At 59.2% G+C, this 14,536-nt stretch overlaps 4 protein-coding genes across 4 annotated transcripts; 3 read left to right on the top strand and 1 right to left on the bottom strand.

Moving 5' to 3' along the window:
- Window positions 1-77: 77 nt before the first annotated feature.
- Window positions 78-3,522, top strand: ACA1_283530 (anthranilate phosphoribosyltransferase; the record flags this gene model as incomplete). The annotated part of the gene is made up of 15 exons (XM_004344839.1): window positions 78-104; window positions 203-317; window positions 412-492; window positions 600-731; window positions 845-1,114; window positions 1,218-1,379; window positions 1,501-1,596; window positions 1,678-1,826; window positions 1,925-2,004; window positions 2,091-2,218; window positions 2,292-2,446; window positions 2,553-2,681; window positions 2,763-2,972; window positions 3,047-3,254; window positions 3,344-3,522. 15 exons carry the CDS (start codon window positions 78-80, stop codon window positions 3,520-3,522), a joined length of 2,121 nt encoding a protein of 706 aa, XP_004344889.1.
- A 98-nt stretch (window positions 3,523-3,620) lies between these two features.
- ACA1_283520 (Mitogenactivated protein kinase 5, putative) lies at window positions 3,621-7,056 on the top strand (the record flags this gene model as incomplete). The annotated part of the gene is made up of 15 exons (XM_004344838.1): window positions 3,621-3,787; window positions 3,882-4,029; window positions 4,190-4,249; window positions 4,451-4,543; window positions 4,631-4,672; window positions 4,817-4,946; window positions 5,061-5,132; window positions 5,227-5,306; window positions 5,435-5,513; window positions 5,580-5,689; window positions 5,771-5,837; window positions 5,931-6,024; window positions 6,116-6,335; window positions 6,451-6,558; window positions 6,682-7,056. 15 exons carry the CDS (start codon window positions 3,621-3,623, stop codon window positions 7,054-7,056), a joined length of 1,845 nt encoding a protein of 614 aa, XP_004344888.1.
- A 415-nt stretch (window positions 7,057-7,471) lies between these two features.
- Window positions 7,472-11,274, bottom strand: ACA1_283510 (indole3-glycerol phosphate synthase; the record flags this gene model as incomplete). The annotated part of the gene is made up of 14 exons (XM_004344837.1): window positions 7,472-7,672; window positions 7,709-8,025; window positions 8,103-8,471; window positions 8,590-8,680; window positions 8,784-8,908; window positions 9,048-9,165; window positions 9,245-9,352; window positions 9,451-9,573; window positions 9,652-9,967; window positions 10,045-10,288; window positions 10,395-10,544; window positions 10,670-10,756; window positions 10,884-11,088; window positions 11,242-11,274. 14 exons carry the CDS (start codon window positions 11,272-11,274, stop codon window positions 7,472-7,474), a joined length of 2,487 nt encoding a protein of 828 aa, XP_004344887.1.
- Window positions 11,275-11,559: 285 nt separating this feature from the next.
- On the top strand, window positions 11,560-13,322 carry ACA1_283500 (chorismate synthase; the record flags this gene model as incomplete). Its single annotated transcript, XM_004344836.1, has 6 exons — window positions 11,560-11,635; window positions 11,808-11,899; window positions 12,065-12,334; window positions 12,438-12,584; window positions 12,708-13,028; window positions 13,095-13,322. The coding sequence occupies 6 exons, from the start codon at window positions 11,560-11,562 to the stop codon at window positions 13,320-13,322; spliced, it is 1,134 nt and encodes a 377-aa protein (XP_004344886.1).
- Between the last annotated feature and the right edge of the window lie 1,214 nt (window positions 13,323-14,536).

Here is a 14,536-nt window from a genome sequence, read left to right as displayed (position 1 = left end):
GACGAGTGTTCGCCCTTCGACGCCTTCCGCTCGATCTTCCCGCCGGCACCGTCTCCGGCGCGCCCAAGGTCAAGGCCATGGAGTGGATCGCCACCCTCGAGAAGGTACGGCTTATTTCGACAATCATCGGTAATTTGGTGCTGACGTGTCATCGCGTCTGTCGTGTGCGTGTGTGTCGTGTTGTGTGCGTGGTTTTAACCAGGAACGGCGAAACGTGTACGCGGGCGCTGTGGGCTACTTCGCCTTCACGGGCGACATCAACACCTGTATCGCCATTCGGACGATGACCATCAAGGACAACACCGCCTATCTCCAAGGTTGCCCCGCCGCGCGCACCGCCTCGCGCACACTTCTTTCTTTCGGGAGGCCTAGCTGATCCGCGGTTCTGTTGTGTTCCTTCCCCTCACACAGCCGGCGGAGGCATCGTCTATGACTCGGAGCCCGATTTCGAGTACTGGGAGACCGTGCACAAGATGGCCGCGTTGGCCAGAGGTTTGTTTTTCCTTAACAGCGTGTTTCATCACTATTCCCGTGCTGACGGTTTCAGCGCACACGGGTGGTGCTGCCCTTTGACACACACACACACACACACACAACAGCGATCGATCTGGCCGAGGAGAACAGCGTCACTGCCACCCAAGCCTTCGAGAACGCGGAGAATGCGCGCGCTCACGCGCCGGCAGCGTCGTCCTTCAACACCATGTGGACCGACGCCGAGAACCGACAAGGCGGTACGCAGCTCTTCCCTTACTTCATTGCACACGCAGTGCACACGCATACGCACACGCACACGCACACGCACACAGGTGTTGTATGCCTAACCTCAGCTGTGGGTTGTGGGCAGTGACGGGAGTGATCCTGGCGCAGCAGCTGAACGTCGTGCCCCAGGGCGTGGTGTGCACCCCGGACGAGAGCAAGCGTGGCCGGCGCACGCTCATGATCGACAACTACGACAGCTTCACCTGGAATCTCTACCAGTACCTCTCCCAGCTGGGCCAGGAGGTGATCGTTCACCGGAACGACAAGATCACGCTCGAGGAGTGCCTGGCGCTGGCGCCCGACCGACTCGTCATCTCGCCCGGCCCCGGCTGGCCCAAGGATGCCGGCGTGTCCAGTACGCAGCCTCGACGCAACCTTGCGCGCACCATCATCTTAACTGTCGCGTATGTCGTGTTGTGTGTCGTGTTGTGTGTCATGTGTGTGTCGTGTGTTCGCAGGCAAGCTGATCCGAGCGCTGGCGGGCAAGATTCCGATCCTGGGCGTGTGTCTGGGCCACGAGTGTATGGTGGAGGAGTACGGCGGCGTGATCGAGCACTGTGGCGAGATCGTGCACGGCAAGACCTCCAACATCATTCACGACGGCAAGGGCCTCTACGTCGGTACGCACCCCCGTTTAGATTTATATAACAATTATTATAATTTGTATTTATATATGCAAACGCTCGCCTGACACTCTCATGGCGTCACATGGCGCTGACCGGTGGCTATGACGGGCGACAGACATTCCCAACAACGTGCCGGTCATCCGGTATCATTCGCTGGCGGCGAGGCACACCGCCCTGCCGCCGGACTTCGTTGTGACCTCCAAGACTGCCGGTACGACCATCATTACACTGCGTGCCGTGTGTCGTGTGCGATGGTGTGGAGCGAGGAGCGCTGATCGGACGTGCGTTTCAGGCGGAGTGATTATGGGCATTCGCCACACCAAGGTGCGGATGGAGGGCGTGCAGTTCCACCCGGAGTCGATCAAGACCGACGACGGCATGACCATGCTCAAGAACTTCGTCTCCTGGACCACCGGCACCTGGAGCGAAGAGGAACTCCAGGTAATCATCGTCTCATTATTTTTGTTTTGTTTTGTTTTGTTTTGATATTTATTTATTAATTCCTTCATTCATTTGCTCACGACTTGGTTGCCATGCAGGGTCCGTCGTTCGCGTTTGAGGGCGACAAGGCCACCAGCGCGGCTCAGGCCCAACTCAGCGCCCAGGACACCTCCATCAGGTACCGTGTCGTGTCGTTGGTCGTGTCGTGTCGTTGGTCGTGTCGTATGCAGCGAAGAGTTTGGGCCGACACCTTTTCCCTCCCAGGCAAGCGCTTCGTTTGATGGCCGACCAGCAGGTGCTCACGTCCGACCAGATCATCGCCTGCATCCAGGAGATCATGAGCGGAACTGCGCCCTCGTCGCAGGTGGGCGCCTTCCTGTTCGCCCTGCGCGGTACCTACCCTACCCTCAGTTTGCGCGCCAGCAATGAGCCTTCAGCTGACCTCGCCCTTTTCCCCATCATCAGGTGACCGGATTTCGCCGGACGTGCTGCTGGCCTCGGCCAAGGCCATGTCCTCCTTCGCCATTCCCTGCGCCGTTGGCGGACCCGTCATCGACGTTGTGGGCACCGGCGGCGACAGCGTCGACACCTTCAACGCCTCCACTGCCGCGGCCTTGTACGTAAACTACATTGATCTTTAGATATTTAGTCTTTTTTCAATTAAATATTTTTATTTCAATTTATGAAATAATTTATTTATATTTTATTATCAATCAATTTTTGCAGTGTTGTGGCTGCTGCGGGCGGCGGGTGACGAAGCACGGCAACCGGTCGTCGTCGGGCCGTTGTGGAGCTGCCGACTTCATGGAGGCGCTGGGCGCCTGCATCACCCTCAACTCGCCCCAGCTCGCCACCGTACGGCCCCACCTCGCCGACAAGTCGAGACGTCTTGGCAACCGATTGCGCTGACTGTGTGTGTCGTGTGTCGTGTCATAGGTCATCGAGGAGTGCGACATGGGATTCCTCTTCGCGCAGGTCTTCCACCCGGCGATGAAGTCCGTCAGCGCCATCCGCCGCGAGCTCGGCATCCGGACCATCTTCAACATCCTGGGTCCGCTGACCAACCCGGCCTCGCCCACGCACATGCTGGTCGGCGTGGGCTCCATCGAGCTGGGCGACCTCTACGCGCAAGTGCTCCTCAAGATGGTACGCACACACCACACATGCATCACCGCACACGCCGCACACGCTCACGGGTCGACTCTCTGCAATCGTCGCAGGGCAAGCAAGCGATGGTGGTCCACTCGGACGAGGGCCTGGACGAGATCAGCCCGTGCGGACCTACCCAGGCGTGGGTGGTGAAGGACGACGCCATCACACGGACCGTCATCAAGCCGGAGGACTTTGGCCTGCGCCCGCTCGCCATCGACGACATCCGCGGCTCGGCGCCCTCCGAGAACGCCGCCCTCTTCAGGAAGATCGTCGCTGGTACGCGCCCTCTGCTGTCTCCTGCTCACCACCACACCCTTTCTTACACGTGTGTCGTGTCGCGCGTGCTGTGTTGTGTTCCGTGGCAGGCAAGGAGCACCACCCGGTGGTGGACTACGTCGCGCTGAACGCCGGCGCGGCGCTGTTCATCGGCGGGCTGGCCGAGACGCTGGCCGCGGGCGTGGCCCTCGCGCAGACCACCATCAAGTCGGGCAAGGTGGCCGAGAAGCTCGACCGCTACATCCGCCTCTCCCAGCAACACGCCTGATCGCGAAGAAAACAAAAAGAAATACAACAAGGAAACTAAATTATTACCTAAAGAAAACCAGTATTCCTTTATTTCTTTGGCCACAAAGAAAGTGAAAGATGGAGAAGGAGGGCGGCAGTGGCCAGTTCATAGGGAAGGACATTGTACGGGGGACGGAGGTGCGGCCGGGCGTCTGGCGGTATAGTATCCGAGGGCACGTCTTTGATGTACCCAAACGCTACACTCCTATCAAGTGGCTCGGCCAGGGCTCCTACGGCATCGTTTGGTTCGTATCAAAACTTACACTTATTTTTTAATTATATTAAAAATTGTTTATTACATTTATTCGCGTTTATTTACAATTAATTCAACGACTGCAGTGCGGCGAAAGACAATCAGGCGACGGACGAGGCAGACCAAACGGTGGCCATCAAGAAGATCATCCTCAACAACGCCAAGACCGGGGACCTGCAATGGAAGCGCACCCTGCGCGAGATCCGGCTCATGCGCCACTTCGACAACGAAAACGTGCGATTGCAGCCACATTTCCCGAGTTGTAGCTGACAAACTAATCTTCTCTCGCTTGGTTGTGTGTGTGGTGGTGGTGTGGGTGTGTGTGGTGGTATGGGTGTGTGGTGTGGGTGTGGGTGTATGTGTGTATGTTTGTGTGTGTGTGTGTGTGTTTCAGCTTCTGGCCCTCAAGGACATATTCGAGCTTCCCGCCAAGGAAAACTTTGACGAAGTGTACGTACGCACACGGCACACGCACCACCGCACGCACCGCACACATTAGTAATGAGGTAATCATTAATTCGCAGGTACGTGGTGACCGAGCTGATGGACACCGACCTGCACCACATCATTCGATCGCCGCAGGTCAGGCCCCGCTTCAATACTTGCGAATATATCACCGCATATATCGATATAACGCTTTTCCACATATGCGCAGGAGTTGAGCGACGATCACATCCAGCTCATTCTCTTTCAAATACTGCGCGGGCTCAAGTACATCCACTCGGCGCACGTTCTTCACCGCGACCTGGTACACACTCTCGGCATGCTCCGCTTCTTCTTCTTATTCTTCGTTTGACATAACCCATATCTCGCTGTGGGCACACAACCACCGCAGAAACCCAGTAACCTGTTCATCAACAAGGACGTGCTGTTGAAGGTACCGCAAACGGCACACACGGCACACACGGCACACATGGCACACACATGGCACACACATGGCACACACATGGCACACACATGGCACATACATGGCACACACACGGCACACGTCGGTACTCACGTGCGTGCCATTACGGCACAGATCGCCGACTTTGGTCTGGCGCGAGTTGCCCACCCGGAGGACAACTACGACGGGTTCACGCAGTATGTCGCGACTCGCTGGTACCGCGCGCCCGAGGTCATCCTGTCGTGGAAGCAGTACACCAACGCCAGTACGTTAGCACATAACACGACACACGACACACACAACACACACACACAACGCGCAACACGACCCATAGTCGATCGCCGTACTCATGTTCGTGCTTGGCTGAATCGACACACAGTTGACATGTGGTCCATTGGTTGCATTTTTGCGGAGCTGCTCATGCGGAGGCCCCTGTTTCAGGGCAAAGACCGTACGTTCTTTTTCTTTATTTCTGAATTTCTTTATTTCTTTATTTCTTTTCAATTATATTATGTCTTTTTTTCTGAGATTTTTTTTACCCAAAGACATCAAGCAGGTCGAGTGTATATGCGAGATCATGGGCACGCCGTCGGAAGAGGACATCGCCGGCATATCGTCGTCCCACGTACCTCCTTACACCGACCCATTCATTTGGCACCTTCTTCTTCTTCTTCTTCTTCGGTTGTTCCTGGGTGCTGCACCGCGTAACTGGTGCTGTTGTTGCTATAAATTTTCTGTTTTTTCGTGCGCCAGGCCAGGCAATTTGTGCGCAACATGGGCGCCAAGCCCAAGACGCCCCTCCAAAAACTGATGCCCAGAGCGCCGCCACAGGGTAAGCACCGCACACAACACGACACACGCGACACGACACGCAAACGACTCACATGTTTGAGTGTAGCGCTGGATCTGCTGGAGAAGATGCTGGCCTTCAACCCGGCCAAGCGGATCACCGTTGAGGACGCCCTGTGCCACCCCTACCTGGCCTACTTCCACGACCCCGATGACGAGGTACTTCCAACTCCCAACCGCCACCCCAGCCCGGCTCGGCCCGGCGCACTAACGCGCGCGCGTGGTGCCTGTGGTGTGCAGCCCGAGTGTCACAGCGCCTTCGATTTCAGTTTCGAGAAGCTCAATCTCTCGCTCGCCGACTTCAAGAGTACGACCGTCTTCTTCACCAACGCACAACCCACACACAACCCACACGCACACGCACACGCACACGGCACTTAACAAATGGTGCTCCCCACAGTGCTGATCTTTCAGGAGATGCTGCATTTCCATCCCGAGGCCGATCCCAACAACCAGCGGAGCAAAACCAGACAATCTCAATTGTCGACAAAGGGGTGCGCGCCGAGCTCAGTCGCACGCGCTCACACACGCACGCACGCACGCACCGCACACATGGGTGTTCACTTCTTGGGTCGGTGATTGCAGACAAGGCTCGCCCCAGCCGCAGTCGCCCCAGACCCAGCCACAATCGCCCCAGCAGCAGCCGCAGCCCCAACAGGTCAAGCCCGCGCCTCAGCCCACCGCGTACCGGCCCATCGCGCCTCGCCCCATGAACCCGCAGCCGTCGCCACTCCAGTCCGCCGCCGTGGCCTTCTCGCAGCAGTCGCAACAGCTCATCCTCCAGCAGCAGATGAAACTCCACCAGGTAGCGCACACGCACATGCACACACACGCAATCCCCATCGCACACGCACAACGACCGCACACGCACAACGCACTCACCGCGTGTGCGCTGATGAACACAACTTGTGGTCACGCAGATGGGAGCAGGCGGACAGCAGCCGATCAAAATTTTGCCGCTGCCGAGCGGGCAGTCCGGCGCAGCCCCCGTCGGTTACCTCCCGGTCCAGCCGGCCATGCCCCTCCAGGTACCTGCTCGGAGCAACCCCGCCGCCATCCCTCGATCCTAACCACACACACACACACACACACACACTGCACGACCGCACACATAGATGCCGCTCTTTGTACCGCCCGCTGCTGGTGGGCAGGCGCCCATCGCCATCCTGCCACAGGGTGCCCACGGCTACGTCGGCATGCCGCCCATACTGCCCGCAGCTGCGTCCGGCTATTCCCTGGCCGCAGCCGCGGCCCCTCCGGCCTTGGCGTCCGCCGCGCGGGCGGCCCCGGCCCCGAGTCAGGTTCTGCCGTCGACGGCGCACGCGACGCAGCCCTACTCGCACGCCGCGGCAGAGGGGCTGATCTCGTTCGATTCGCCGACGTCGCTGATGCTCGACAATCTGCTGAGCTCGGAGACTGTGGACGACTCCGCGTGCTGGGCAGACTTTGACGATGACGGAATGGACGTCGTGGGAGAGGGCCAGCTCGACCCCGACGACGTGTTCCGCTCCTACCTGGGCCAATAGCAGGAGCCGGCCTTTGTAATATACACTCTATAGAGTGGTTCCATCATAACCCAAGGACACGGTCCTCCATGGTTGTTCCAATATATGTCAAGTGACATCAGCATTATGGTAACACTCTGTTGTACACCAGAGAGCAGAGGTGTGGAGGTGTGGTGGAGGTGGAAAGGTGTGAAGGTGCAGAAAGGTGTAAAGTGTGGTGTGAAGGTGCAAAATGGTGCAAAGGTGTGCAAAAGGTGTGAAGGTGCAATGATCCTTGCACTTGCTGCCATTAGCTCTGATTAGCCACCTCAAAAAACAGACATCAAGAACAAGGTGGAGCCACACAGAACCATGACTATCCCCACAGCACATGCAACATGCAGGAGCAAGAGGAGACCAGCGAACATTTGAAATTTTGTTTGCATGTTTAAAACACTTACTGAAAGGAGGTGGGGAGAGGCGAGGCGTAGAGGCCGTCCTTGAAGGTGGCCACGATCTTATCGACGATGGCGGCCCGGGGCGCCTCCCGCCCGGTCCAGATCTCGAACTGGGCCAGACCCTGCGCTAGCAGGATTTCGATGCCCTCCACCACCTCCACCCGCACCACATTCTCGTCATTCTTGGCGCACTGTCGCACCTGCTCGAGCAGAGGCGTGAAGCGCGGCCAGTAGACCAGCTCGACCACGACCAGGCCCGCCGCGGCGCTGGCGGCGTCGGCGCCGCTGGGCCGGCGGAAGAAGGCGTCGGGGAGGGTGAAGCCGGCGGTGGGCGGTACGGTGCTGATGACGACGTCGACGCGACCGGCCAGCGCAGCGAGCTCGTCGGGCGTGGACGGCAGGCCCCGCACGCCGGCGAAGCGGTCGGCCAGGTGCTGGGCGCGCGCCGGCGTGCGGTTGTAGATGTAGAACTCGGCGTCGAGCTGGGTAAGCGCGTAGCACGCCGCGTGCGCCGTCCCGCCCGCACCGATCACCAGACCCACCGGCTTCGCACCTGTTAACACACATGACACAGCCGCACACATGTAAGCACACGCGCACACACGACCGCACACACGACCGCACACGCACCAGTCTTGCCGAGTGCGGCGAGTCGTTGCTTGGTGAGCTGGTGGATGGCGAGCCAGTCGGTGTTGTCGCCCAGGAGGTGGCCGGCGGGGTCCTTGCTCACCGTGTTGACGGCGCCGATGGCCCACGCGCCCGGCGAGATCTGGTCGAGGAAGGGCATGACGGTCTGCTTGTGGGGCATGGTGACCGACCCGCCGCCAGTCCGGCGGTCGCGCAGCGAGACCACCACCTGCTTGACGTCCTTCGTGTCGCACAGCCGGTAGCGGTGCTGGTCGGCAATGCCGAGCGTCTCGAAGCCCGTGTTGTGGAGCAGCGGCGACGGCGAGTTGCCGATGGGCGAGCCGTACAGGTAGAACTGGCTCCCGTCCGCCACTGCAATAATGGATAATCAATTTATTAGTAAGATTATTATATTATATTATATTAATTATATCATTATATTAGTGTAATCAATTATAAATAATAATAATAATAATAATAATAATAGTACCTTGCTCGTCGGTGGTGGTCTTGGCGTGCTGGATGAAGGCGCGAATCTTGGCCACGTCCTTGACGCTGTCGGTCTCCACCCCGCTCGACACCTGAGAGAAGCGAGAGCAGTCGAGTGTTGGTGATGAACGATGAACGCGAACGAGATGACGGAGAGAGGGACGAGGGCCTGTCACACAGAGGAGGAGCGCGTACATCGACGCCCAGCGGCGCGCTGGCACCCACGGCCGCTGCCACGTTCTGGGGGCCGAGCCCGCCGGCCACGAAGATGGGCGTCTTCTCCTGCACCCCCTTAGCGATCGACCAATCAAACGCTCGCCCTACACGCACGACACACGGCACACGACACACGACACACGACGCACGACACACAACACGACACACGACACACGTCAGTCTGTGGAGGTAGTGGCCATCATCGAAGTCTCTAAAAAAAGTGGCGCAAGAGTCGAAGCGCACCGGTGCCACCGAGGGCGTGAGGGTCGTAGGTATCGAGAAGGATGCCCACCACGTTGCCGCCAGCAAAGCCCGCAATCGTGCTGTTGATCTCCTCGGGCTGCCCATTGACGTGGATCGCCTGTGCGTGTCGTGCGCGTCGTGCGCGCGTGAGCTCCTTCGCTCGCTCGCGTGGGCCAAGCTTGGGTGTGGGGAGTCACCTTGAGGCAGGGCTTGACGAGCTGCTGGGCCACGGCCGGGCTCTCCTTACCCGAGAGCTGGATCAGGTCCAGCCGAGCAGCGGTGGCCACCTCATTCATCATCTCGACCTGGCCAAGGTTGGAATTCCACAAATGCGCGGCGGCGGGGGGAACAGACAGTCAGCTTTCGCACCCCAGGAAAAAAAAAGAGTGGGGTGGGCGGTTACATCGTTGTCGGCGAACACGCCCACGATCAGCGGCCGTCGCTTCTCCACGGCCGAGCGCAGCTTGACCGCCCAGCTGCCGAAACTCTCCTGGCCAGCCTCAGCGCCCGCTTCAGCGGCAAATAACTGACACTCAGCAGACCACACACGCATCGTAAGCACACACACCGCACACACCGCACGCCGAGACGCCACACGCCTTACCTCGGCAGAGGGCGAAGCCTGGCCCTGGGCTGTTCGCCACTTATCGAGGGCGTCGACGATCTCCCGCGCCTGTTTGATGGTGACCTTGCGCCTGGACTCGGCAAAGACCAGCCCGATCATGTCCGCGCCGGCCTCGGCCGTGGCGATGGCCGTCGGCACGTCCTTGAGCCCGCAGATCTTCACCAGCGCCGGCGTCTTTGTCTCGGTGTGCCCCTGCAGCTCCCGGATCTTGGCCGCCGGATCCGCTGCGCGCATGAGCGACTCGCCGACCAACACGCCGCTCACCCCGGCCTTCTCGAAATGCACCACATCCTCCCTGCACATTCCACAAATAGTCCAATTAAATATAAATAAAAACAAATAATATATAAATAGATTGAAACAAATAGGAACCTGGTGGTGATGCCGGAGAGGGCGGTGAAGATGACGCCCTCGGCGGACTGGGCGACGTCGGCGAGCAGGCGGTTGGTGGTGTTGAGGTCGACGGAGAAGGTGTGAAGGTTGCGGTTGTTGATGCCGATCACCTTGGAGCCGACGCGCAGGGCCACCTCCATCTCCTCGGCGTTGGCCGTCTCCACCAGCGGCTCCATGCCCAGCTCGCGCGAGCACTTGATCAAGCGCACCAGATCGGCCTCCTCTATATACATATCATCAGCACGCACACGCACATGCACACGCACACGACCCGCACACGCACATGCACACGCACACGCACACGCACACGCACAGAGAGAGTGTGTTACCCAGAGCTGCGACGATGAGGAGGACGGTGTCGGCGCCGTAGTAGCGGGCCTCGTAGATCTGGTACTCGTCGAGCACAAAGTCCTTGCGCAGGAGGGCCGGCCTGCGGCTCTCGCCCATCGCCCCGATCGCCTCCCGAATTCCGCACATATCTTCGAGCGTGCCTAAGTGTTGTGTTGGCGTTGTTCGCGGATTGGTGGTCAGTTCAATGCTAATAAGATCGCACGCGCGCGACACGTCGAGAACGCTTCGAGCGAACGGGCGCGCGAGCGAGTACCCTTGAACCAGGTGGGCTCCGTGAGACAGGAGATCACCGCGGCGCCGGCGTCAGCGTACAGCTTGCCCTGCTGGGCCGCATCAATGCCTTCCCAAGCGCAACGCGTCAGTGAAATCGTGTGCGTGTGCGTGTGCGTGTGCGCGTGCGCGTGTCGTGTGCATGTGCGTGCGTATGCAATCGTGTGTGTTGTTGATGTTGATGATGATGATGATACCGGGAGCGATGTCGCCTTTGCTGGGCGAGGCGCGCTTGACTTCGGCCAGGACAGCAATCGCGGGGGCCGAGACGAGGATGCGCGAGGGGAAGTTGACCAGCGGGAAGGCGGGGCCGCCGCGCACGTTGACCTTCTGCTCTTCCACCAGCCGCCTCAGTTCCGCCAGCGGCAGCTTGCTCTGCGCCTCCACCACATCTTTCCTCCTCTGTCCAGCGCCATTTGATTTATCAATTAAAATTATACATGCATTTTATTTATTTATTTATTGTTGATTTGATGCATAAATGCCCATTGAATCTAGATTGAAAAATAAATAAATAAAAGTTAAATCTTGTTTGAAAGAGCAGCAGGGTCGCACCTGAGCGCAAATCTTGTCAAGAATGGAGGCCATGATGTACTGCAATGGGGGCGAGGCCAGAAAGATGAAAAAGTCGTAGAACGCCGCTAGCGCCGAGATCTGCACCAGCCAGGACTGCGATCTTTGCTTCGCTTTTTTCGACCTCCGGTCCCAGAATGCGAGGAATGTCCCAGACCTCCGCGCCACGCATAGTTCGCAATCCACGAACTATAAATTGAAATAAACAAAAAAGAAGATAAAAGATAACGGCGTTAGAGCTTGAAGAAGACGCGACATCAAGCACCGGTGCAGGCGACAAGGCAACACTGAAGAGAAGAGATGAGCAGCTTTGGCAGAGCGTTTCGAGTGACCACCTTCGGTGAATCGCACGGCGGCGGAGTGGGATGCATTATCGGTGCGTGCTGCGAGATACAACAATCAGTTTTTTATCTGCTCAATCGGGCAGATTGCACACTCGATCTCGCTCGTCCATCCATCCATCCATCTACTTTGTTTCATCTTGTGTGCGTTCCGTGGAATACCTGCTCACAGCGCTCCATCTCTACTCTTCTTCTCTTCCTTTGCAGATGGAGTGCCGCCCTGCCTGCCCCTCACCGAAGCCGACATCCAGCCGCAGCTCAGCCGTCGCCGCCCCGGCCAGAGCTCCCTCACCACCCCCGTTCGCCCCTTCGCTCTCCTCCCTCCCTTCTTTCTTGCGCTGACCGTGTCATGTGCGGTCGTGTGCCGTGTGCCGTGTGCCGTGTGCCGTGTGCCGTGTGCCGTGTGCCGTGTGCCGTGTGCCGTGTGCCGTGTGCCGTGTGCCGTGTGTGTCGTGTCTGATCAGAGGAATGAGGCGGACCAGGTGAAGATCCAGGCTGGCACGGAGAACGGGTACACGCTGGGCTCGCCGATCAGCCTCTTCGTGGCCAACCAGGACCAGCGGCCCGTCGACTACTCGGACATGTCCAAGATCCCGCGGCCCTCGCACGCCGACTACACCTACGCGGCCAAGTACAACATCAAGTCCTCCTCGGGCGGCGGCCGCTCCTCCGCGCGAGAGACCATCGGCCGAGTCGGCGCCGGCGCCGTCGCTGAGAAGTGGCTCAAGCTCAAGGTACCCAGGCTCGCGCGTGTCGTGTCATTGGTCGTGTGCGCGTGTGCGCGTGTGCCGTGTGCCGTGTGTGTGGTGTGCTGATGACGATTGGCCGCGTGCACAGTACGGTGTTGAGATCGTGGCGTGGGTGAGCTCGATCGGCGACCAGGAGATCGAGAGGGAGCTCGACCTGGACACCATTTCGCGCGAGGACGTCGACAAGTCGCTCGTTCGCTGCCCCGACGAGGCCGCCACGGCCAAGATGATTGAGGTTCCCCCACCACCACAACGCCCAACGATTCATCGGCCTGGTCTCACACACGACACACACGACACACACGACACACACGACACCACGACACACGACACCACGACACCACGACACGTACCATAGATCATTGAGGCGGCAAAGGCTGACAAGGACAGCATCGGCGGCGTGGTGACGTGCGTGTGCCGTAACGTACCGACGGGCCTGGGCGAGCCCTGCTTCGACAAGCTCGAGGCCATGCTCGCCCACGCCATGCTCTCCATCCCGGCCACGAAGGGGTTCGAGATCGGCAGCGGCTTCGCGGGCACGCGGATGCGGGGCAGCAAGCACAACGACCCCTTCGTGGTCAAGACCGGGGCCGACGGCAAGAAGCGGCTCGGTACCACTACCAACCACAGCGGCGGCATCCAGGGCGGAATCACCAACGGCGAACACGTCGTCTTCAAGGTCCTGCCCTGTTGTGTGTGTCGTGTGTGTGTCGTGTCGTGTGCTGATGGAATGTGGAATGTGTAGGTGGCGTTCAAGCCGCCGGCCACGATTAGCCAGGCGCAGAAGACGAGCGAGTACGGCGGCGGCGAGGCGGTGCTGGAGGCCCAGGGGAGACACGACCCGTGCGTGGTGCCGCGGGCCATCGCTATCGTCGAGGCCATGGCAGCCCTGGTCATCGCCGACGCGGCCCTGCTCCAGCTCGCACGCCAAGGCTCCCTCGTCTCCGAGCCCATCGTCGCCTGGCAGATTTGAACGGGAGGGTTGTGCTGACAGCTCCAGAAAAAGTACTTAAAGTGGCTAAATGTGCGTGTCTCGAACACTATCATGCACCTGACGCCCTCGTTTCTCTCGACGTGCGCCAAACAGAGCAAGAAGCGCGCTGCTCCAGAGTGTGCCACATCACGGGCCTGTGTTGGGTGAAGAAAAGCTGTAGTTGATGTGGGCGAAACGCCAGATATAGTCTTCTTCACCCAAGGCCCCCACCGGGCGGCGAACGAGGATTGTCAGGCGGGCAACTGCAGCTGCAGAGAGGCTGATCGAGTGGGAAACGGTGCCAGGCACGGTCGCGATCCCGTTCCGGGATGGCCTGGATTTGGTGCCCGGTCTGGGTCGCCGATCAGATGCGACGAAGCAGGTCCGTCACCTTCTCGCGTGCTGCTGACTTCGACCTTAGGGTTAGGTCGCGGTGGTGCTTGTAGAGCCACTCGACACAAAGGAACAGTTCCTTTTCCGCGATGCCCTCGAGGTCGGCCCCATCACCTCCGCTGCGGTGGGCGACATGTTGAGCCATTCAGTCTGTTGGCGGGACAACAACTTGCCTAAGTGCGAGGTGGCCCCCCGGCAGATGTGAGGCAGGCAGACGCTCTTGGCCAGCTCGGGCGCGAGGCCAGACGCCAGGTCGAACGTGCTAAAGACCCCTGCGCCGTCGGACTTGTACCTACCTGTTCAGGTTTCTCAGATCGGCCTCTGCGAGCTGCATGCAGGGCTCGAGCATGTAGCGATCGGGCGCGGCGTAGAGGTGGACCAGGTAGCGTTCGAACTGAAGTGGGCCTGCTGGGTCGTCGATGGGGCCGACAGGTCGGGTGCAGGGCGTCGGTGTAGCTCCAATGGAGCAGGTGGCGCAGGGAGCGAGGCGCCAGGTCAGGGACTGCCACGCCGTGCCAGAACACATGCTGCCCCCCTAGCACCGTGACCATTAGCTTGCAGATGGGCCAGTAGATTCACACCACGTGCCACCATCGCAGATCGAATCTTCTTGCCCTCATCTTCTTCATTCCATAAAGAGAGTGAGCACAAATCTGTACAAAGTAGTCCAGGCCGTGGCCATACCTCACGAGAGAGCCACTCACTGTCCTTACTTGCCAAGTGTGAAGGACCGGCAAGGAGCGTGGGGCGAAGGTAGCGGAGCAGATCAGGTGGACTCTGTGAACTTCTTGTGGCCAATCTTGGTGAGGTTGGCGTAGTGG

The sequence above is a fragment of the Acanthamoeba castellanii genome (genome assembly GCF_000313135.1).
Source record: "Acanthamoeba castellanii str. Neff unplaced genomic scaffold scf7180000084776, whole genome shotgun sequence".
Lineage (NCBI taxonomy): Eukaryota > Discosea > Longamoebia > Acanthamoebidae > Acanthamoeba > Acanthamoeba castellanii.
Note: the sequence above shows the minus strand (reverse complement) of the source record. Positions and strands in the feature narration are given on the sequence as shown.